The 24,520-nt window shown below is 37.9% G+C and overlaps 1 protein-coding gene across 1 annotated transcript in view; it reads left to right on the plus strand.

Annotated features, from left to right (window-relative positions):
- The first annotated feature begins 13,684 nt into the window (after positions 1-13,684).
- Positions 13,685-24,520, plus strand: part of Gpr158 (G protein-coupled receptor 158) — a 401,208-nt gene continuing 390,372 nt past the window's right edge. Inside the window, exon 1 of the mRNA XM_026401197.2 lies at positions 13,685-14,586. Coding sequence (XP_026256982.2) covers positions 13,685-14,586 — 902 coding nt within the window. The remainder of the gene's footprint in view (positions 14,587-24,520) is intronic.

A 24,520-nucleotide genomic window follows, 5' to 3' on the forward strand; every position in this document is an offset into this window, starting at 1 on the left:
TGTCCTGTTTTCTTTCAATATTGAAAAAAAGAAAGCAGAAAGAAGGGAAAGGGGAAAGAGAGAGAAGCAAGTAATGGGGAGAGAACCAAAGAGAAAAATGAAAGTGTAGATAAATGCTATGAGACCTCCTTTCCCCCACTCTCCTCTGTTTCATTGTCTGTAGAACCTTCCTGGCTTTGTCCCCAAAAGTCTAATTTCAATGACAGCGTAATTCCCCATATTTGTTCCCTTGGTCTGGTAGAAGAGGGTCATATCCCAGAGTGACTGTGATCCATGTCCTATTTGTTAGTGGTGCCCCAGGAGTAAGCAAATCTCAGAGTTGCTAACCTGCCAACTCAGGTGGGATCTTAGCAGGGTTGTCAGATAAAACATAGGATTCTCAGTGAAATTTAAAATTCATGTAATTTTTTTTTTTTTTACTAAAAGTATGACTCAGACATTGCATGGAGAATACTTATGCCAAAGAATTTATTTATTTATCTGAAATTAAAAGTCAATTGGATGTGTTTATTTTTTATTTGACTGTTTTTTTGTTTTGTTTTTTGCTAAATTTGGACATCTTAGATCAGAATTCATCTTTGCATGGACTGAGATTCCTGTAGACCATGTTTAGCCTGGCACACATCATGTAGGCGCTGGCTCTGGGTCTGATAATCAGAGCCAGCGGATATCTTACTGGTAAATAGTGTGGACAGATCCCCATTACTATGCCCATGAGCCATGTCATCATGTGAGGCTCTGATTGAGATTGAATTTGTGATTTGCTCATTGAGATGATATATTAAAGCGGAAATATATTTGGTTTCTAGAATATTTAAAAGCCATATTCCTTTTACATTTGAGTTGGTTAACTGAGATTCTTATTTGGAATGATTCAAAAACAAAAATGAAGGAAAGTTTGGAGATTCAAAAAGGGGGTGTTTCACAGCTTGACTCTTGTTTGTTAGTGATCAGATTTCAAGAAAAGGCTTTGTATTGGAAAGGAGCCAAACTTGTGATTTAGGGTGGACATGTGGTAACAGCTGTCTACTCTTGCATCTGAATTGTTCCTCTACTTTCCCTGAGGTGCCTCTGAATTGCAGAGTAGTTGGTATGGAAAATCTGCCTAGCTCAGATCTGCAAGGCATGCACTTGCCTGGCTTACCCTGCTTAGTCACAAGCAGCACCCCTGCCTGCCCCTCCAGAGCTGTATGATAAGAGTGGGAGGTATTAGTCATTCTTGGTAATACAGAATGTGGCCAGGACCAGAATCTTCAAATTCAGCTCATCTGAATGAGTTCCCCATTCAGCTATGTGTGTAGGAGGTAAAAACATCTTCCATGCCATATGTATTGTTCATTCCTCTAGAACTTTGACTCCAACCTGCATGAGGTTACTCTGTCCCTAGTGAGTTCAGCCTGACCATGAGCAAGGACTTCTTTTGTCCTCATGACTGAGAAGCAGCCCATAGGTCACTGTTTAACCCCAGGGCTGCAAAAGCCCCGGTATACTGTTTTCAATCCCAAAGAGAGAACTTGGAGGACTCAACAGAGAGGGTTTGGACATTTTATTACTCACATGCTCTTCAGTGGCTTTAGGTGGGGGTAAAATGGAGGGTCGAACCGTGTCTGCAAGCTGGGGGAATACCTGGGATGGGTTGCATCCCCACTGCACAGAAGGATTTCTGCAGATGTTTTATGATTTTTTTTTTTTAACTTTACAACCAAGAGCTCTGATCCTCACCTAAAGATTGGAGAGAAGGGAAGTGGCCAGTTTTCCTCTTTGTTTCCTTCATTATCATATTTTTCAGGGTCCCTCTACCACCTGGAATGAAAAGCTTCCCTAGGCATGGATTAGTGTTTACCCCTATAGTAACCAATTTTTTTTGGGGGGGGGGCTGTTTTTTCCTAGGCTCACATCCTGAACTTGGTCTTTAACACTTTATCATTCTTATGGCAAGAAAAAAAAAACCCCACAAAATTCAAACCTAACCAGGAAAAGATGGTTTATTAAGCATATCTGAGAGACCTTACAATGGCTGAGCTGGACCACCTACACAGTGCTATCTTTCCACTATCTTCCCTCTGGTTTCCTCTGACCTTTGGAGGCTGTTTGTATTGATTTGTTTTGTGGAGGATGCTGCAGAGGAAGGTGTGGGAGATGCTTTTCTCACTAAAAGGGGGATCTTGGGTCCATATTTTTCAACTGCTCAAACCACAAGTTTGAATAAGGACAGAATTTCAAAAGAAGAATTCACATGGGTAAACTACACAGAGTTAGGGAAGAATTCTTATTTAAAAAAATTTAAAAAAATTGTATCCTCTCCACTCTTAATGCCTTAAAATCTACATCTTGGTACTGCAGAACTGTATTCTCCAGGTCTTTGTCCCAAATTTGCCTTCATCCTAGAAGGGAGTAGATTTGAGGGTCTAAGCTTCTTCCTTAGACACTGTAATACAAAACCAATAATAAATTTTTAATTTACTTGGAATAAGTAATGGGGCAAAAAGTTTAATTTTATGCAAATACATGAAAGACATTTTATTATTCTGGGGTTCTAAAAATATGGCTATTTTTCTAGCTTGCTTAAACATCTACCTTTCCTTCCTATCATTTCTCACTAAATAGATGTTCACTTTCACAGTTTCTTGATGTTAAAAAAAAACAGCCCTGCAGGGAGAGTTTCTCTTACTATCAGAAAGGGGTTTGATCTGATACCTCTGATACCTGTGACTTCTAGATGAACCCTGTAATCTGCTTCTCTGGGATATCTAGCTATTTCCTTCTTCCAAGAGGATTTAATGAAGGTATTTTGGGATATCATTCTTCTTCCCTGAATTCATGCCTTAAATATTTTTTAAGGGAAAGATGCCCTTCTAGATGGGGAGAAGCTCATAAAAGTTGTCTTTTCTTTTTCACATTTGACTGAGAGAATCCCAGAGACAGTTATCATTGGTGTCATAATTATCATAATATATATTATTAAGTATTTTAAATTAAACTTATGGTAAATCTCACCTGATTTTAGTATTACTATTTGTGTTTAAAAATCCAGGAAAATTTTGTTTGGGACCAAGCTGTTCTGTCATTGATCACAAGTGGCTTTCTGAAAAATTATGCAGGGCCTCTGTGATCTCGCTGTGTACCCCCTGCTGGAAGCTTAGCTCCCCTCCTGGTGGGGACACAGCTTCTCATTTCCTCGGCCTTCTGTTCATGACTTATGGATCAGATAGAGGATGATGTTTGCTCCATCTGGAAAGTGGGTCAGCCAGTCTGAGGAGACACATGGAGGCCCAGAAATAGTGCTTTAGATGTAGACTATCTACGTTTAGAGACCGAAAAATGAAAAGAAGAAGGACTTGACCCTCAGAAAGTGAAATTAAACTTCAGCCTGGGGTGAACTGCTGTCAAAGATGAAGGCTCAGCAATGGGTTTGGCATAGGGTAAAGGATTTGCCACTGTCCTTTGCACAAAGATCTAGCTGAAGGAAGGCACTGAAGAAATTTCAATTCTTCCTAATTTCAAGAACCTCCCCCGGAGACCTGTCTGAGCACCACAGGTATATTGCTGGGTCAGTAGGCCAAGGTCAGTGAAAAAGGTTCACTGTATTACTTGGGAAGAGAAAATATGGTGGCACCTGTGGGTACACTTAAACCATTGGCTTGTTGGATGTGTCAGACCTGTGAATTGCAAAAGGTGAGGGGTGGTCACAGAGCATGTGAGGATCATTCATTTGGGGCCAAGTCCATGGAAACAATGAAAATTGATACTAAGTCCCTTCTCTTCCTTTTCTATTCCTTTTTTTAAAAGCTTTTCTAACTGACTCCACAACCTCTGATTAACTACAATCCTTGGTTCAGTACACTTTCATCGTTGGTGAATTTATTTTCTAGTTTTATTTAGTTATTTAAAAATAAGCACCACCTCGTACAAAAACTTGGGCATTGATAATATTTACATTTAATTCCATGGTCCTTCCCCACCCTATCCTAATATCTCACCTCACCCAAGAAGTTTAACCATTTCCATGAATCCTATGTATACAATTCCCTCACAATTCTAGACTACTAAACTGTTTCCCAGAGCTGATGTGTCACTCTACACTCCTATCCACTGTATGAAGGTTCATGATTCACCACATCCCCATTAACATTCGTTGTTGTCTGTCTTATTTATTATAGCCCTTTATAATGGGTGTGAAGTGGTATCTCATTGTGGTTTTGTTTTCATTTCCCTAATGGCTAATGAAGTTGAGCTTCTTTTCATGTGCTTATTAGCCATTTCTTTGAGAAATATCTGAGAATTGGTAGTGTTTGAAGATTTTAAGGGAAGGGAAACATGTATTTGTGGTTTTTTTCAACAGATGAAATTAGCTTCTACAAAGTTGGACTTTGGACTGGAGAGTGCAAATTACTTATAAAGGAAGAGTGCAAACCGGTTAATAATCCGGCATGAAAGAATTGGTACTCAAGGGAGCCTAGATTTTGATGACTAAAACAAGTATTTGGGTTAAATATGTATCTTAGACTTTTTATTGCTATAACTAAATATTACAGATTGAATAATTTATGAAGAAGAAAGGTTTATTCTGCTTATAGTTCTGAATGTGAAATTTGAAATTATGTGGCAGCATCTGGTGAGGTCCTTCTTGCTGGTAGGACTCTACAGACTTCCAAGGGCATCACCTGGAAAGAAAATAAGCTTGATCACTTGAATCTCTTTTCCTCTTATAAAGCCACCAATGCAAATATGAGATCCTCACTCCCCCATGACCCCACCTAAATCTAATGACTTCCAAAGGTGTCCCATCTAAACATCATTATGTGAGATCATGTGGTATTTGTCTTTCTGTGCCTGGCTTATTTCATCTTAACATAATGCCCTCCCAAGTTCATTCATATTATCTCACAAGTTTCTGCTTTCATTAAGAAGGAACTGCCAATAATAATTTTATGTGTTCTTTGTGCACACGATGCATACCATCATGTGGATGTGGTCTTGGGCACTTGAAGTTCTCAACTTTCAAGGACTCCTGTGTTAAGATGGAAAGCCAAATCTTAAACTGATCATGAAGTAGACCCCCCATTGTTCTCAAGGTAACATGCTGACAAAAAACCATCATTATGACCTGTAACAACAGATGGATATATATAGCGTGAAATGCTTCCCTCCAGCAAGTGAAACAAATGAAATTCACCAAAGAAAAAAATAATTCAATACTCATCTTTTTCTATCCACAAAATCCCTTTTCTTCATCAATTTTTTTTTTTAGTATTTAGTCTTTAGTTGTAGTTGGACACAAAATCTTTATTTTGTTTATTTTTATGTGGTGCTGAGGATTGAACCCAGGGCCTTGCACATGCTAGGCAAGAGTTCTACCCTGAGCCACAACCCCAGCCCTTCATCAAATATTATTTCAAACATTTTTTGGTCATTTTTAGTTCTGAATGAGAAAGGGAGTCCATTAATGATTGGTTTGAGTTGGGTTTTCCATAATTTGGTTAGATTTTTAGTATGTGCTATAATGGTCCCTTCCTGTGCTGCTGGATATCAGCTCAGTGTCATGGAAAGTCATCTGGGTAAGCGCTTTGCCTTAGCACATTCAGGATTTTTCAATGTAAATGTACTTTCCAAATGTAAATGTGTTTCCAAATGTAAATGTAAATGTGTTTTCTTCGCCTGGGATTGGGAAGTTCATTAAGCATCTTTGGGTTTACAGAACTATTTTTCATGGGGTTAGGAGAAAGAAGAAACTAGCAATTCGGGTCAAAGTGTAGTGATTATATAGTTGATACTGTGCTTAGTACTTTTTTAGAAAGCACTTCCGTGGGAATTTAAGAATAGCCCGAGTTATGCCTTCATAGTGAAAAGCAGAGGAGAGGACTCTGGAAAGAGTTTGAGTGCTGTTAGAAATGATGCTGAGAGGGAGTGAGTGTTTTAGGGTAAACTGGAGGCAGATGAGAATAAACTGCTAAGTAAAAAACATAGACATCTTGGGTAAGCTTTCTAGGTTGAAAATAGATGAACTAAAGACATTTTTTTTCTTAGAATATTCACAGTATCTTTTCATCTATTGATATTGACTTTCTCCTCTTTCCATGTAAAGTACATGGAAAAGTGTTAAGTTTATAAAGGCAACAGATTGTCAAGCTGTAGGTAGAGTCCTACCAGCAAGAAGGACCTTACCAGATGCTGCCACACAATTTTGAATTTCACATTCAGAACTATAAGCAGAATAAACCTTTCTTCTTCATAAATTATCCAATCTGTGGTATTCAAAGTGAGATCCCAGGACCAGTAATTCCAGCCACATGGGAGGCTGAGGCAGGGGGATTTCAAGTTCAAAGCTGGCCTCAGTAATTTAGCAAGGCCTTAAGCAACTTAGGGAGAGTCTGTTTTTAAATAAAATATAGAAAACAAGGACTGGGATGTGGCTCAGTGTTTAGGTGCTCCTAGGTTCAATCTCCACCTAAAAAAAAAAAAAAAAAAAAAGAAAAAGAAAATAAAAGAAAGAATGCAGACCATTTCTTCTGTGTTCTAGACATAATGAATCCATGATTTGGGGAGTGGGATCATTAACCTGTGCTTTGATAAAAGCTCTTCAGGTGAATCCAGTATGTATCAACATTTGAGAACCACTGGTATAGTAATTAAGAGAATGGCATTTGGAACCAGATGGCTATATTTCTTAGGATACTTCATTTTTTAATTGTTTCTTTCCTGTAAAATTTTAATAGCACCAAATTCATAGTGTTATAATGAAGAATAAATGAGCTAAAATATGAAAATTCTTAGAACAGTTTTGAGCCATTCTAAGTGATGTGTAAGTGTGGTAATAATAACAGTAATAATACTCTTTAGTGTCCCCCCCCACCACAAACCAGTTTCGAAATTCAAAGCAAGGCTTTGTGTTTACCAAATCTTTTCTTCTAATATCTTAGAATTATTTTTCATGGCTCAAGGCAGTATTTCTCAGCATGTGCTCCTTGTATCATTTGCATCAAAATCAACTGAGGTGCTTATTAAAACGCAGATTTTAAAGTTCTATTGGATCCACAAGATCAGAATTCTCTAGTGCTACCTCTGCATGCTGAAATTTCAAAACCACTCTTCTTGAATAAAAAAGACTATAATCTTCATTTTGCAAATGGGCCATGAGACCCAGGAATGGCATATGTTTCAGGAAACCCAGAATTTCAGTAAGACCAGGAATAATAACTAGATTTCTGTTTTTGTGTTTGTTTATATTGAAAGATTATGCTGTGTCTATGTACTTTTATTTGCTTTATCAGGAATTTGATTGGGGTTTGTGCCACTTTGTTTCCTGAGATTCAGCATTATTTAATCTAAGAATAACATTTACCTTGCAAGTCTAGGAGTACCAAGAATAATAAGTTCTTGGAAAATATACCTAGAGTATTATTCATCACAGCTGCAATTGTTCCAATGTGGATTATATATCTAATATATCACTCTTACTTTACAGATTAACCAAAAGGGCTCAGAGACTGTCAAAAGTCACTTGATTAGATAATGGCAGAAGCAATTAGAACCAAGTCTTTCAACTGCCTGTCTAGTTTCCTTTTCCTATATCCCACTGTCCTAATTCTTGTTTTTATTTATTTTGATTTTTGGTACCAGGAATTGAACTCGGGGTGCTTTACAACTAAGCTACATGCCTAGTCTTTAAAACATTTTTTTTTAAAAATTTGAGCCAGGGTTTCACTAAGTTGCTTAGAGCCTCACTAAATTGCTGAGGCTGTACTTGAATTTGTGATTCTCCTACCTCAGCCTCCAGAAGTCAGTGGGATTATAGGCATGTGCTACCACACCTGGCCTAATTTTTGCTGAAAAAAATATGACTTAAATTCCTTTCTACTTGTATGGTATAGCATTAAAAACATGAAGACAGTCATGCTGGAAGAATATTGAAAATCATCATAGATTATGATATGCAGAGATAAATACATTGATACATTTATTGATATATATATATAATTTTATATGAAATGTTTATATAAACAACTCTTAAGCCATTTATTGAAAATTACAACCTACAAAAACTGACTTCAGATATTTAAAAATTTACAAAAACAATACATCTATATTGTTCACATACCATCTAGTCTTGGTAGTTTTTGGTCTCCTTTGATTCTTTTTATTGAGTGTTGTTAATTTCATATTTTCCTTTTTATAACAGAGTAAACCAATCATATGATGACAACTCATAACTCTATTTCATAGTGGGCTTTTTTTTTTTTTTGTATTAGGGATTGAACCCAGGGGCACTTTACCACTAAGCCACATCCCCAGCCTTTTTATTTTTTTATTTTGAAACAGGGTCTGGCTAAATTGCTTAGGGCCTTTCTAAGTTGCTGAGGCTGGCTTTGAACTTGTGATCCTCCTGTCTCAGCTGGGATTACAGGCGTGTGCCACCACACTCTACTACATATTGTTTTTTCTTGTATGTGGTACTGGGAATTGAACCCAAGGGTACTTTACCCCTTAGATACATCCTCAGTTATTTTTTAAATTTTTATTTTATTTTTGAGAGAAGGCCTTGCTAAATTGCTAAGTTGCTGAGGTTGGCCTTGAATTTAAGATCCTCCTGTCTCAGCTTCCTGAGTTGCTGAGATTAGGTGTACACCAGCACAGTTTGCTTTTTCATTAAGGCAGATTTGTTCTAAAGCAATTAGATTGACTTTTAAGGTTGTGATGTAAAAGCCTTAGGCCTTTTCACACAGATCCTATAAGTCTTTTATCCATTGTTCAATTACAGTCAAGCTCCTGAAGAGTATAAATGTGCAGTTAGACAATTCAGTTCTTAATTCTGAGACATGCACAGGAATATTTATCTACAAGTTATATTCATATGCTTGGGGGAGGAGGATATTTATCCCAGGCTTATTTCTTATCTTGATTATCTTATAAAATGATTTGCCTTTTGTGTCTATTGTTAGTACTTTTGTATCACTTCGGCTTATCATAGTTATCTTCTTCCATTTCTCTTTTCTGCTAAGGATCGAATATTTATAGACTCGGTGCATTCATATATAGTCCCTTTATCAAAGGTAAGTTTTTCTCCCTGTTATGTTTAGCCAGTTCATTACTACCTACTATCCAATTAATTATTCCTCATTCTTTAGGTTTTAGTTTGTTACCTCCTAGTGGTGTTTCTCTCCTTTTATTTCTTTATTTAAGAAGCTCCCTGAACCCATACCTTGCTTTCTTTATCACTTCACAGTGTGTATTTCTTCATGGTATTTATTATAATGTGCAATTATCTTGTTTATTTCATTGCCTTTTTATGTCTGTACCTATTTGAACATAAAAGCCAGGTAGGCACATGAGATATCTGTTTCACCCGAGTAGAAGGCCCAATGCCTGATATACAGTAGTTTCAACAAACATTTGTCAAATGAGTGATGTCTTATGTGAGTTGGAGTGGAATTTTGTAGTCTTCTTGAGGGATGTGTGTGTGTGTGTGTGTGTGTGTGTGTGTGTGTGTGTGTTAAATTTTGATTGCCAATTATAATCTTTTTTTTAGGATTATTTCCTTAATTGATGACTACTAATTCAGACACGGATAGTTTACATCAGCTTCCTGACTCAAACCTATTAAATGAACCAGATTTTGTAAAGTATTTGAACCTGGGAGCCTTATCTTATTTGGACCTTGATGTTCTAGAGTTTTCTGGACCACAATGTACTGTCTTTCATAGCTTGTGCTTTATAATAGCTTCTGGCCTCCGGTGGTTGTTGAGCTATTGAAATGTGGCTAGTGTGAAGTGTCATGTATTGTAAGAACAAAAAACACACCAGATTCAGAAAACTTAGTATAAGACTATAAATAGAGCATTAATAATTATGTTATTTACTCATTAAAATGATAATCATTTGGATATGTTGAGCAAAAATCAGACATTAAATTAATTTTTTCTTTAAACTTTTAAAATACACTATTAGAACATTTAAAATTATCTAACACATATTTAATTTGTGGCTCAGATTGCATTTCCATTGGGAATTTCTAGACCCATGTAGCTCACTCCAGTTGTTTGACAATGAAGCCTGACAGGGATCCACTGAGGGGGATTATGTTGTTGCATAAGCCTCTCATAGTCTGCTCCTCTCTTGTTAGATGTTGAATTAGTTTTTTGATTTCTGGGACAAAATACTTGAGAAAAACAACTTCAAGGAGGAAAGATTCACTTTGGCACATGTTTCAGAAGTTTCAGTGCATGGTCAGCTGGCTCCATTCCTTTGGACCTGAGGCAAGGCAGAATATCACGGCTGAAGGGGATGGCAGATGAAAACTGCTCACCTCATGGCAGCCAGGAAGCTAGAGGTGGAGAGGAAGAGGCCAAAGATATAGCCTTCCAGGCCATGCCCCATGATGCACTTTCTCAAATTAGGCCTTACCTCCTACAGTTTTCATCACCTCCCATTAATGCTATCGAATTATTCAATGTATTAATCCACTACTGAGGTCAGAGCCCTCATGAATAAATCACTTCCCCAAAACCCCATCATTTGAACATCACTGCATTGGGGACCAAGCCTTAAACACATGAACCTTTGATGAACATTTCAGATTTAAATTATAACAGATGTGTACTAGAAGGAGGACTGGAATCCTGGATAATGGCTTATGAGGTACTCCAGCACTACCTGAATGTCAAATCCTGAGCTCAGGTACGTTTGTATCTCAAGACACAGAAAGTTTAACTGTCTTATCAGTGCTACAAAACAATAGAGGGATTAGAACACAGGTATTTTGATTAAATTACTTCTAGGGGGACCTCTCAATAAAAGAATATCTTCCTTTTTAACTTAGGTACTAGAAAAATTGAAAGAATTATTAATAAGTTATGTAGGTTTTCTAAAAAATCAGTTAATGAGGAAATTATACCTTAGTTTTTAGATGGTTAAGTAAAAGAAAAATCAAAATGTATACTGTAGTAAATTAAACAAACAGAAACTAATTCTGTAATTATTGCTATAAATGCTATAGTAAAGCATTAAACTGAAATGAACTTTACTTATCATAGGAGCATACATTGCAAAGCAAAATTTAAACAAAAAGTCAAATATGAACATGAAATCTACTTGTAAGTAAATGCAAGTTTAATAACCTTTCTTTACATAGCTATAAAACCTGCTTGGAGACCACGAATTGCAGTTTGGAAAACTGGTTGCTATAAGTTATTCCTAAAGCACTCATTATTGGCATATGAGGCAGACTTCTCTTGAGGTAAGGAAACGAAGTTTTAAATAATTGGCTTCATCATCATGACCTTCTGGTTCATTCATCAGTTTGGCAAATATTTAGTGAGAAGCTACCATGATCCAGGTGCTCAATATAGTACAGTGACCAAGGCTGAAAAAGATTTTTGCTCCTTTGAAATTTACATTTCAGTGCCTAAGTATTGTTATGATCTGTATAAAGTTTGTCCCCAAAGGCTCATGCACTGGAAGCTTGATCCTCAGTGAGGTGATGGTGGAAACTTTTAAGAGGTAGTGCCTAGTCAAATTAATTAGTTCATTGGGATTCTACCCTCATGAAGGGATTAAAACTTTCTTGAAAGTGGGATGGGTTGCATGTGATTGGATTAGTTCCTACAAGAGTGGGTTGTTATAGAAGAGTCAGTTTAATCTCTTGCTTCCTATTCTGTTATATGCACTCCCTCTCTCTATTCCTTATTGTCTCAAATATGATACCATTTCCATGTTCTGATGTAGCCAGAAGGCCTTCACCAGGGGACAAAATGATGATGATGCCTGATCTTGAACTTTTAGTCTTCAAAACTATGAGCTAAATAAGTATCCTTTCTTTATATATTATCCACTGTCAGTTATTTTGTTATAGTAACACAAAACAGACTAAGACAAGTATTCCAACAACAGTATGAAATGAAATGGTACACTAAATCTAAGAAGAGGTATCCTGGAATGCCAGGAGTAACATTTTTTTGTTACTTGGGAATTAAAAGTGAATTTAGGATGGTCTATTTGTCTTTTTTTTCTTTCTAATTTTTTTGTCTTTGTTGGGAAACTTGAAAATAGAGGTGCATAAGCATTAGATGTCTACTCTATTAATCTATTAACAAGATTCAAATAAAACAATTAGACTGTGTTAAGTGATTTCCAAATAATTTAGGGAAATGCAGTTCTTTCTTCTACATGGACATCTCAACCTTATAACTAATCAGAAGTCTCAGTTCTTACCTATCAATTCTAGGAAACCCCAGTCAGAAGGATTTCCCTTCTTACCCAACACAGATGCACTTTTTTGCATTCTCATTCTCTCACAGTCACATGTTGTGCCCCTTTGACATATTCTCTCCCTTACACATCTTTATGTTCCTACATTCTTCATAGGTTCCCCAATCCTAGATCCCAAGAAGAGATTTCTTATTGTTTGGTTCTTAAAGTTCAACCAGTAGATGTCTCCATTACTCTCCCAAAGCTGAGACCAGCCTCAGCAAGTAGGTTTTAATCATTTCTTTAACTGACAACAAGGAAGAAGATTTGATAATTTGCCTAAAAATGAGCAGATTCTCAGGAGGACACATCTCCATCCTACGTTCCTCCCTCCCAGTTTCAGTCAAAAATGAAAACTACTCTCCCTCTTTTCCAGGCAAAAGAAAAGGCTGATTTAACTAAGAATTCAAGACACTAACACCCTCCTCCTCATTATGTCCAAGTTTCCTTCGCTCTGAGCCACCCAAAGCTTGCTTCTCCCTCACTCCCGCCCACCCTTCCTTATCCCACCCCTGCGGGTTTCCGAGTCATCGGTATACGCGAGTGGGTGAAAGGACTCTGCGCGGCTGCCTCCCGCGCCGCCGCCTGCTCCTCCGCCTCCTCTGTGCCGCCTCGGATTCAGCACTGGACAGCTCCCGCCCTAGCCCAACAAATGGCAGTCAGCTGATTGACAGCAGAGCCGACCAAACAGGGAGCAAGACGGCTTGAAGCCGCCCTCCAAGGGTTTGGTTGCGGCCAAGCTGCCTCTTTAAACTGGCTTTCCTCCCGAGAGCAGGGAGAGGCGGCAGTGTGGTTTGTGGCCAAACCTAAAGGCTCCAATTAACCAGCTGCCTGGTCCCTCCCGACTCCAGAGAAACAGACGTCTTAAAAGAAATCTCCGCTCCTTGGGACTCTCTCCTACGCTCGCCGTGCAGTTCTGGGTGCGCGCTCCCTGCCTCGGGGCGAGGGGGTCGGGAGGAGCCAGAGCAGGGAGGCGGGAACGACCTGCCACGGGTGAGATGATGGAGCAGCGTCTTCGGCGGCCGCTGTGGCAGCAGCAGCAACAGCAGCAGCAGCAGCAACAGCAGCAGCTCTTGAACACACCTCAATGAGAGCGGCGGTGGCAGAGGCTGAGCAGAAAGACGTAAGCAGGCTAACTATAGCTGCCCGGAGCGCGAGGGGATGTAACCTGGTCTGCTCCAGGCTGCAAGGTGCGTAATTCCGAGCCGATCCAGTGTGGAGCGGGTGCAGCCAGCATTGCCACAGGTGATTTGATTTCCTGTAACCGCAGTTTAGCCAGCTGGGCCAATTTCGAAACATTTTTATTTGAAAGTCTTTTTGGACTGGGAGCCGTCTGGAGAAGAGGGAAGACCCCCTAGTAAAAGTCTTACTGTTGATAAATTGACGATCGAAATTCAAAAAGTGACTCCTCCTGTTACCTCCTTTCCTCTCTGCGAGACAGATGGGAGCCATGGCTCACCCCTTACTCCTCTGCCTCCTGCTCGCTCATCTGGGACTGGGAGCTGTTGGCGCCAGCCGCGACCCTCTGGGACGGCTGGATTCCCCTCGAGAGAAGACCCTGAGGGGGAAACAGCACGCGCAGCAGCTGGCTCGAGCTTCTGCCTCGGACCCCTCGGCTCCCTGGAGCCGCTCCACCGACGGCACCATCTTGGCGCAGAAACTCGCCGAGGAGGTGCCCCTGGACGTGGCCTCTTACCTCTACACCGGGGACTCCCACCAGCTGAAGCGAGCCAACTGCTCCGGCCGCTACGAGTTGGCAGGCCTGCCGGGGAAGTCGCCAGCCCTAGCTAGTTCCCATCCCTCCTTACACGGGGCGCTGGACACGCTGACACACGCCACCAACTTCCTCAACATGATGCTGCAGAGCAATAAGTCTCGGGAGCAGAACTTGCAGGATGACCTGGAGTGGTACCAGGCGCTGGTACGGAGCCTCTTGGAGGGCGAGCCCAGCATCTTTCGGGCGGCCATCACCTTCACCACCGAGTCTCTGACCGCGCCGGCCCCGCAAGTCTTCCTCCAGGCCACTCGTGAAGAGAGTCGCATCCTGCTCCAGGACCTGTCCTCTTCTGCACACCACCTGGCCAACGCCACTCTGGAAACCGAGTGGTTCCACGGCCTCCGGCGCAAGTGGAGGCCCCATTTACACCGCCGCGGTTCCAATCAGGGGCCCCGGGGCCTGGGCCATAGCTGGCGGCGCAGGGACGGACTTGGCGGGGACAAGAGCCATGTCAAGTGGTCTCCGCCTTATCTGGAGTGCGAGAACGGGAGTTACAAGCCAGGATGGCTGGTTACTCTTTCGGCTGCCTTCTATGGGTTGCAGCCTAACCTGGTCCCAGAATTCAGGTAGGGAGAGAAAAGGGCAAAAGTCGTCCTTCCGGTTTTGTGGGTGGGTACCTACGTGGGGGAAGAACGCTTAACTCTCTGTGACACTTATGTTTCCTACCATCAGAGCAAAGACATAGGCAGAATGATACCTTAAGCGAGTTCATGTATAGAGTGGTGAGAAGCCCCCACTTCTATCAGCTTGAGGCACCCAGTGAAAGGATCAGTTTCCCTGCAAGTAGTCAGGGAAAGGGAAGCACTTAGAGTTGAGACTCTTCGGCAGCTCTATGCCTCCCTCTAACTTTCAGGATTGCAAGGAGGAGAGTTCCCCATTAGAAGTGGTGCTGCAAAATTTGGGGAGTGTGGGGTGCACCCAGCAAGCAGAGTGGTGAGCATCAGATTAGGGAAGGGAGCTGGAGATAAGAGTTCTTGTGTCTGTCACTTGGAGTTAGCCTCGGTTTTCTGCGTGTATGGTTTGGGGGACCAGCCTGCTGTCAGTCAGTTACCAGAGCGTATAATTAAACCTGTGCTATCCCCTGGGTGGTTCTGGCGACTCAGCAGTGAGTCACTCTCAGCAGCAGAGCTGTTCCCAGGATCTACATTTGGCAATTTAGTCAGTGTACTCCTTCTACCCATCTTCCCCCTCTTCCCAATTGATCTTTCCTTCCTGGTGCCGTTTTTTTCTCTTGTTCCCTGTGTGTTAGGCATACCTAAGGTTCTCAGAGCCCTTTATACCCTCACACACTTTATAAATGAACCTAACTGCATTATGTTAGGGATGGAGGAGACAGCTCTAACTCAATTCACTCAGGAAGCTGAAACAGTTCTATATTTACTGTCTGAAAGTACAGTGAGCTGAGAATTTGCAAATTAGCAGGTTTTAACTTCAATCCTGAGAAGTGCTGACCTTTGTGGTGAGAAGTTGTAGAAGCAGCCTTTATGAATGCAAGGAAAGAGCAGAAACTCTGAAGAGGGGTTGGGAGAGAGCAGCAAATTCACTGGGATCCTCCTCAGTTCTCAAGGTAGGAGGCTCAGGAAAGAAGGTCTTGAGGGGCTGAGGTTGCTTCTCTACTTTTTAGAAACTTGGGAAGAAGGGAGAAAACTTTGTATGTTTTTTATTATTATTTTATTCCTCTGGCATAGCAAGAATGGGATGTTGACCTGCTGAAAGATATTAGGTCAAGTACTGGGTGGGTAAGTGAGGAAATAAGACTTCTCTTGGTATTGCCATTTACTGCTGAATGGCCCCAAACAAGTTGCTTAACCTCTCTGGCTTTCAGCTACTTTTCAATCAAGTGAAAGAGTTGAACTAGAATAGTCTCTATGGATTTATAGAGTCATAAAATTCTGTAGCTTTTAGTGCTGGCAACATTTGAGAAAACATAAATGAGAAACAACTTCCTTTCTTTGACTCCATATGACGTGTGTGTGTGTGTGTGTGTGTGTGTGTGTGTTTATGAGTCTTTTTAAAGATCTATCTTAAAGCAGTAACTTACTTTCAGGATAATCTCATTTCCTCTTGATTCCTGTAGGATCCTATTAGTAAGAGCTGTTTGAATCTTTGCCATATTGTATGCTCAGAAGAAGAAAGATCAGCAGACGCAATTCACTGCCAGTAAACTGTTTATGGTCTTCAGCTGGGCCTTTTCAGGGAGTTTCAGATCTATCAATCTACGCCTCTCTGTCTATCCATCTACCCTATTCTATTCTATCCTATTCTTTGCTAACATTCACTCTATATCAGGCTCTTTGCTGTTTTGCAAAGACTATCTTGATTGATTCTATGGTTTACGTTTTATTGTTTTATCTATCTTACAGAGAAGGAATCTGAAGGACAGAGATATTAAACTTCTTGCCTAAGACTGCACAGAAGTTAAATAGTAGAGCCAGGATTTAAATTTCACTTTGCACTTTTAATTATTATGGTAAACTCTATTTTATGAAGATGGTCTTGGATCATTGCATACAATGTAACTGCTGCAAAAAAAATAAGTGTGCTTTCAAGGGTCAGATGTGGAGAATGGGGATGAAAACCACTCATTTTCAGAACTGTTTCTCTTAAGGATCAGAAAGAATTTGTTCCCTAAATGATCTTCAGCTAGGCCTTTTCAGGAAGTTTCAGATCTATCAATCTATGCCTCTCTGTCTATCCATGTACCCTATTCTATTCTAATATTCATTCTATATCAGTAGTTTTGCTGTGTTGCAGGGCTATCTTGATTGATTCTCATCATGATCCTACGACTTAGGTTTTATTGTTTTCCCTGTTTTACAGAAAAGGAATCTGAAGGGCAAAGGCTGGCCTCCTGCCAGCCAAGGTGAAAAGCTGACACAAAGGGTCTGAGGTTGTGAGAACTCACATGCCCCCTACACATTTTCTTTTTATTATATTGAGAAAACAGTTTTCTCTTTAAGTACTTCCTTAGCCATCAGTGTGTTCTTCAGCCAAGGCTCAAAGCCAGGCCATTTATGTCTAGCTGACTACAGAAGACGGCTAGTCTTAATAGCCTCACAAAGAGCGAAATAAGGGCTCCTGTGAGTTCTTCTGCCTTGTGTTCTGTACCTTTCACATACTGTATTAAAGTTATGCACAGATTTTACCTAGAAGAAACAACTTGTTTCTTCATGAAACAACTTTACCTGTTGTGTCATGACGAAACAACTAATTTCATTCTTAGATTTCTCAGGTAGTTACAACCTCAGAAAAGTTAAGCAACCTGCCCAAGATAATACAGCTAGTAAATCATGGTAAAATGAGAAAAAAATATCAAGTTTGTAGTAACAGCAGAAATGGAACATAGGCCTTTTGCCTCTGGTTTACCCTATACTTGGTAAATGTATACCTGAAGCATGTCTCTGTGGCTCTCTGGACCTCTGCACACAACCTATGTTGGGGACATGCTTCATTCTCTATCATCTTTTCGGACCCCACCCACCCCAAATAGCCCATAGAACATAGATGTCAATTTAAAAAAGAATTATATTATTTTACATATTTGAGTTAATATTTAAATGGAATTTTTCTCTCTTCACACTTACTAGAGGAAAAGCTTTTTTTTTTTTGTTTGTGATGTTATATCATTTAAGATGTGTATTCTAAAATTCTATAGTTCAACTAAGTAATAGGTAAAGTAAGTGCATAAACCTGAAGTGAATTTTTGGAAAAATATGATTAGGACCCCTAATCATAATTTTAAATAGTATTTTGAACGTGTTAAAGAGTTACTTGCAAATAGTCTTATCTATAATGAAAAAAATCCACTGAGATGATTTACTTATGGAAGAGAAAAGGAGAAAAAAACATTGTGTTAATATTTCCATTTAAAATCAGCTAATGGGGCTGGGATTGTGGCTCAGCGGTAGAGTGCTCGCCTAGCATGTGCGGGACCAGGGTTCGATCCTCAACACCACATAAATATAAAGGCATTGTGTTGTGTCCATCTACACCTAAAAAAATATTTAAAAAAGATCAGCTAATATTTCCCCATATCTCATCTATAAGTTTTAAGCATTTCAATCATATTATATTTTATTTAAAAAATGTAAATCCAAAAACATGAAGTTCAAAAATAAGGAGAACATGGCCAACTACCTTTTAATATTACTGTTTATCACTATAAAAATCGCTTGGAATAAAATTTATTACCCTCTGTTTCAGAATGAAATTTAAAACCTTGTATAAGATACACATAGGAAGAGAAGTCTATTGTTCATCCCTTTTCTCCTTTCAAAAGTGTCATTCATTTCTCTTAATTAAATGTTTCTTGAGTCTTTTGTTATAGACTGATAATATAAACATTTTATATCCCATTTTCTATCCTAGCAAAAAAGAGAAAGTAATAATTGAAGGTATACTCTAAAATATCTGCTTATGACATTAAATTTGTGATGTCCTTGTAGAGTTTTTCTTGAATTAGAGTTCTTTGGTTTGCATAGTAATTTTTCTTTTTGGAACTTAAAGTGCCTTAAAGTTGGATTCCATTTTGCTGAATTCATAAATATCTTTCTTGTGGTGACTGAACTCTTAAGGTGCTTTGGATGGGTAGAATATACTTAAGTGTTAAATTTAAATGAAAGTTGAATTCTTTAGGGAATTATTCCTTTCTTGGTGAGCTGAAAAAATTGTGAATTTGTTTGACTCCATCTTTTCATTTTGTAGTTGAGAAAACTGAGATTCAAAGAGCTAAAGGAAGTTGTTAGAAATGGCACAGTTCTTTTTTCTCAAGTTAGAATTAATGGAAACCAATATTCATTAAGCACCTACTTTATGATTGATGTTTTACCTGTACCACTGCATTTCATTCTTAGATCTCTCAGGTAGTTACAACCCCAGAAAAGTTGAGCAGTCTGCCCAAGATAATACAGCTAGTAAATCATGGAGTCAAAATCAAATTTACATCTATCCAGCTATGAAAACTATAATTTTTCCATTACTACACGATGCTTTCTACCTTTTAATTCCTAATTTTGTTTTCACCTTTCTCTTTAAAAATATAAGATGGTATTGGCTGGAGTCAATTCTTATATTTGGCCTAAATAAGTGATATTTACTTATTCATTTTTGGTCAATGATACAATCAGATATATTATATAGTGAGAATAATATTAGAGTTAACCACTTTGCCTCATGTGCCCATTTTGTCTCTGGCTGGCTGTATTATCTGTTTGGAAATCAGTGTCTGCATAATTAAAATGTGGAAATAGGATTGATGATCTTTTCTTGTCTTTTAGCTTTATTCTGTAAGTTCTTAAGTGCCCTATCCAAATGATCAACAAGCAGTTTTGGAAAAAGGGCTAGTTTATGTAAATCCAGTATGTTGTTAAATGATATTGATGGAGGAAGAATGTCAGACCTGGTATTTGGCTTTATAATACTTTACAGAAAACCCAAAAAATATATACTGAGTTAAGTATGTAAATTAATGAAAAATGAGAATTCCATTTCAAAATAAGAATAAATCTGATCTGAGTTTCTATATTTTGAAAGACTACCTGAAATTTCTTTAAACTCAATAGGAGTTTACAGATTATTCACAGATTTTATTTAAACCAAGGACCTCAGTATACCCTTGTAAATTCCCTGAAGATGATCAATGTTTGGGTATTTTGGAACTCCTTACTTTTAAAAACAATCCATTTTCAATTTGCCTCTCTTGTTGACTTTAAAATATCAAAAAGAGCCATTTATTGTGGTGTAGCAACAGCAAAGAATTATCTTGCCATTTTGTAGAATATGCATTTGGAAGCCGATATGGGATTTCCCAAACTTCTTAATAAAGAGTGTATACCTACTCTCTAGAAAATGAAGTGATGCCTTTACTAGTTCAACTTTACAGCCTAAACTTGTGGATAAATCAAATGTTACTTTCAACTTGAGAAAGTTAGCAGTTTGCTATAATACTGTCCAGGTTTTAAGGCCTTTTATGTTCTTTAGAGTGCTATTGAATTCAATAGCATTTTATGATTCTATTTTAATATACTGGGATGTCAAGAAGTATGTTGTTGATGTTATTTTGCTCTTTGTTCCTACAGCAGCATTAGGGCTCTATCTATTTTTTTCAGTTATGGTTTGATGTTTGAAGGGTTATTTAAGCTGAATTACTAATAGAGCACATTGGGATTTTGATAACTTTGGCAGCTTGATGGTTATTATGTGCAAATAGGCTTTTCAATGGTACTGGGGTGACGCTTCGGAGGGTTCAGCCAACAGCATTATTAAACTGTTTCCCAGCACAGTAATGCCATATGCATCGGTGGGGCTTGTTTTGCTTGTCTTTTAGCCTTATCTGCTTTTAGTAACAATTCATTTCTATGTGCAGTTTCCATCTGGGCCAGACATTTGTTCATCCAACAAATCTTTCTTCCCATAGGAAAAATCTTTATCTATAACAATATTAAGATAAAAAGCTATTCCATGAAATACTTTATTCAGTTTAAAAGATTAATCCTCTGTTTAAAAGTCTTTCAGAGGTTTTTTTCCCTTCCCCCTTTCCTACAATGCTAAGTCTTGTATAGCAATCAGGACTGAATTTCTTTGTTATACCTAAGAATGTTATAGTGCCTCAAAGCAATTATTTGTTACATCTAGCTTCATTACCTTCATTATAGGTAGAATTTATAGAAAATACAGATTAGCTTAACTGTAATACAACCCCAAGATTGGAAAATTTATTTTTCCAAACTAAAGCCCTGTTACCTATCTTCTTGTCCAAGAAGAATCTTTTTTTTCACATGATTTACATTAGAGTTACTAATCCCACTAGTTAATTGAGATCCAGTTAATTTTTATTAATATTTGTTGTAACTTCCTCAATTTAAAAAATGTTAAATAAAAGATGACAATGTAGAATATTTTTCTTAGCCTGTCAAATTAGCAAAGTATAACTTGAAAAGAAAAACTTGAAAAGAGATACCTTAGAGTTACATAAGATTTTGGGTATTGTTTTAACCCAGTTTTCTCACCTTTTATGTGTTCTCTCCAATGTGTATGCTTTGTTACATCATTATGGAAAGACTTGTATGTAATAACATGACACATGGCTTTTATATGAGAAAGGGAAAAAGACATGATAGTAAAGAAAAATGTATTTTATCAATTCTAAGACATGCTTTATTCATATTTCGATGTCTCATATTGAATTATGTCTTATGATGGAGGGCATGACATTTTCAATTGGTTTTATTTTCTTTTAGTGGTACACAGTATCACAGTGCATCTTTCAATTAATGGCATCTTATATTTGATGAAATAATGACATTAGGAAATGGGAAAATGAGTTTTCTTCAACAACAAAATTCTATTATTATCTATAACTTATCCAAGATGCAGCAAAGTATGTATAGACGAAAACCTGAAATGTAGTTCTACCTTACTTCTTTATGTATATTAGATTGCTAGTTTTCATAATAATTTTGTTAAAAAGATGAGCTATATTAAAACATATAACCATATATATTTTTTTGATACTGGAGATTGAACCCAGGGCCTTGTACATGCTAAGCAAGCACTCTACCATGAACTACATTTGCAGCATCCCCACCCCCTTCTTTTTGGTTCTGAGGATTGAACTGAGGGGCACTGAGTTATATCACAAGACTTTTTAATTTTGAGACAGTGTTTTGTTAATTGTTGGGGCTGGCCTTGAATCTGCAGTTCTCCTGACTCAGCCTCCCAAGTGACTGGGATTATAGGCATGCACTTCTGTGCTTGGCACAACCCTTTTGAATTTTGATTTTGAGAAAGGGTCTCACTAAATTGCCCAGGGTATCCTTAAACTTGTAATCCTCCTACTTCTGCTCCCACATAGCTGGGATTACAGTCATGTACCCAGTTTACATTTTCTTTTTTAATGTATGTGAAATACACAAAACATTGAACTAGAAACTATAGAAACTTTAACTTTTAAATTTATTTGTATTTTTATTTGGTTTTTAGTTATTATACATGACCATAGAGTATATTTGACATATTTTTACAAGCATGAAGTATATCTTATTCTACTATAGAAACTTTAATTTTTAAATTTATCTGTATTTTTTGTTTTTTTTTTAGTTATTATACATGACTGTAGAGTATATTTAACATATACAAGCATGAAGTATATCTTATTCTAATTGGGATTCTAGTCTTGTGGCTGTACATGATGTGGACATTCACTGTGGTGTATTCATATACATACATAGGGAAGTTATGTCTGATACATTCCACTCTTTCCTATTCCTGTGTGTCCTCCCTTCCCTCCATTCTCCTTCATCTAATGCACTGAACTTCTATTCTTCCCCTTCCACTTTGTTGTGTGTTAGCACCCACATTTCAGAAAGAATATTTGACCTTTGGTTTTTGGGATTAGCTTATTTTGCTTAGCATAATAGTCTCCAGATCCACCTACTTACTGGCAAAAGTCATAAAGCCATTCTTTTTATGGCTGAGTGATATTCCATTATGTATATATTCCACATTTTTTAAATCCATTCATCTGTTGAAAGGTACCTAGGTTGGTTCCATAGTTTAGCTGTTGTGAATTGACCTACTATAAACAGTTATGTGCCTGCATCATTGTAGTATGCTGATTTTAAGTCCTTTGGGTATGTAACAAGGAGTGGTGTAACTAGCTCAAATGGTGATTCCATTCCTAGCTTTCTGAGGAATCTCCATATTCCTTTCCAAAGTGGTTACACCAATTTTCAATCTTACCAGCAATGTATGAGTGTACCCTTTTCTCTACATCTTTGCCAACATTTATTGTTACTTGTACTCTTGATAACTGCCATTCTGACTGGAGTGAGATAAAATTGCAGAGTAGTTTTAATTTGCATTTCTCTAATTGCTAGCAATGTTGAACATTTTTCATATATTTGTTGACCATTTGTATTACAGAAACTTTTATTTTCAGAGTAGGTTAGTCAGGGATCATAAAAATCTTCCTCATCCCATCTGGCAAAGTATTTAACTCATACTGTGGGAAAATGCCTAGCATATAAAGAATAAAAGACCACTGATAACTAGGAATAGGATGGAGTAGATATGCCTTTCCTTTCTAAAGTTCTTAAAGTTTTCAAATTAGAAGTCAAAACATGTTTTATAGCAATGTAACTAGTTTTAGTCATAGACTTGTGGTGGAGATGGACATTTTTTCTTTTTCCCAGTCAGTTGTTTTGTAATAGAATTCAGTTTTCCTCGTTTTATGCCTCAGATCACTGATGTTTTGAGCTAGGTTATCCTTTTTGATGAGGATATCTTGTTCATTTTTTAATATTTTACAGCACCTCTGGCCTCTACCCATCTCTACTAGATATCAATGGCAATGTCCCCTTCCCCTCAGTGTGATAACCAAATATGTTTATAGATATTGCGAAATATACCCTAGGGGCAAAACTGCCTGTCTGAAAGTCACTGGTGTAAAGGAACATATATGACACACCACAGATGTAATATACTATTCTGAGGCTATCCTTATTTCAAGGGTTCTGCATTCATGTGTATGTGTGTGTATTTATATATATGTATATACACGTGTATTTATGTGTACATGTACACTTATATATACATGAATTTGTAACATCACATTTCTATTTATTTATTTAGAATATAAGCTCATTATATATATAAAACCCAAATGAATGAGAACTAGAAAATTTTATGAACCAATGGAACATTAATTTATATTTATATGTAAATTGTGAATACATTTTCAGGTTTTTTTCTCTTCCACTTTCACATGCATTTAAAGTCCAGATTCAAAAGTCACTTTTCCAATTCTTTATCACAAACAGCACTACTAAATCAATTATTGGACCTTATCCACAGGTTCAACAAAGTAATACTATTGAAATTCACAAAGCAGAATGGATAAATACATGAAAGAACAAATGAATCACCCCTCAGTCCTGGTAATGGTCAACGTGTCAGTAAATGACCCCCATCGAAGTAATTATCAACATGTCTACTTACCAACCCAAAGGAGAACTAAACACACTCTCTTAGAGCATGTCTGTATACTATTGATGTTGTATGTAAAATATTCCTAGCTAAGATATAGCTAGTGAGTTCTTCTCCAATACCTGTACTGTTCCCTGTCTCTCAGAGTGTGTCTTTCTTTCTCTCGATAAATTCGTTCTGTGCCTCATTTTGACCCATCCTTAAATTTCTTTCTGTCATGATATCAAGGACCCAGTCTCTGAATTGAGGTCTACCACCCTTTTGGGGGACCTCCTCAGGATCATGTTCTAGTGACATCTTGTTTTATTGTAGTGTTCTTGTTTTATTTTGGTTGCATGTCTCTTTTTTCTTCTTCTTTTAGTCTTGGTTTTCTTGCCCATTGTCTTTCTTAACTCTGGGAATTTGGATTTTCCAGCTTCTCTGATGAGATTTTGGTCAAAGAATGAGCTATTTCTAAATGTTCCATTCTTGAATGTGAATGGATACACTGGGATATTTGAAATGTAAGGGAGGTAG

The sequence above is a fragment of the Urocitellus parryii genome, chromosome 9 (assembly GCF_045843805.1).
Source record: "Urocitellus parryii isolate mUroPar1 chromosome 9, mUroPar1.hap1, whole genome shotgun sequence".
Classification (NCBI taxonomy): domain Eukaryota; kingdom Metazoa; phylum Chordata; class Mammalia; order Rodentia; family Sciuridae; genus Urocitellus; species Urocitellus parryii.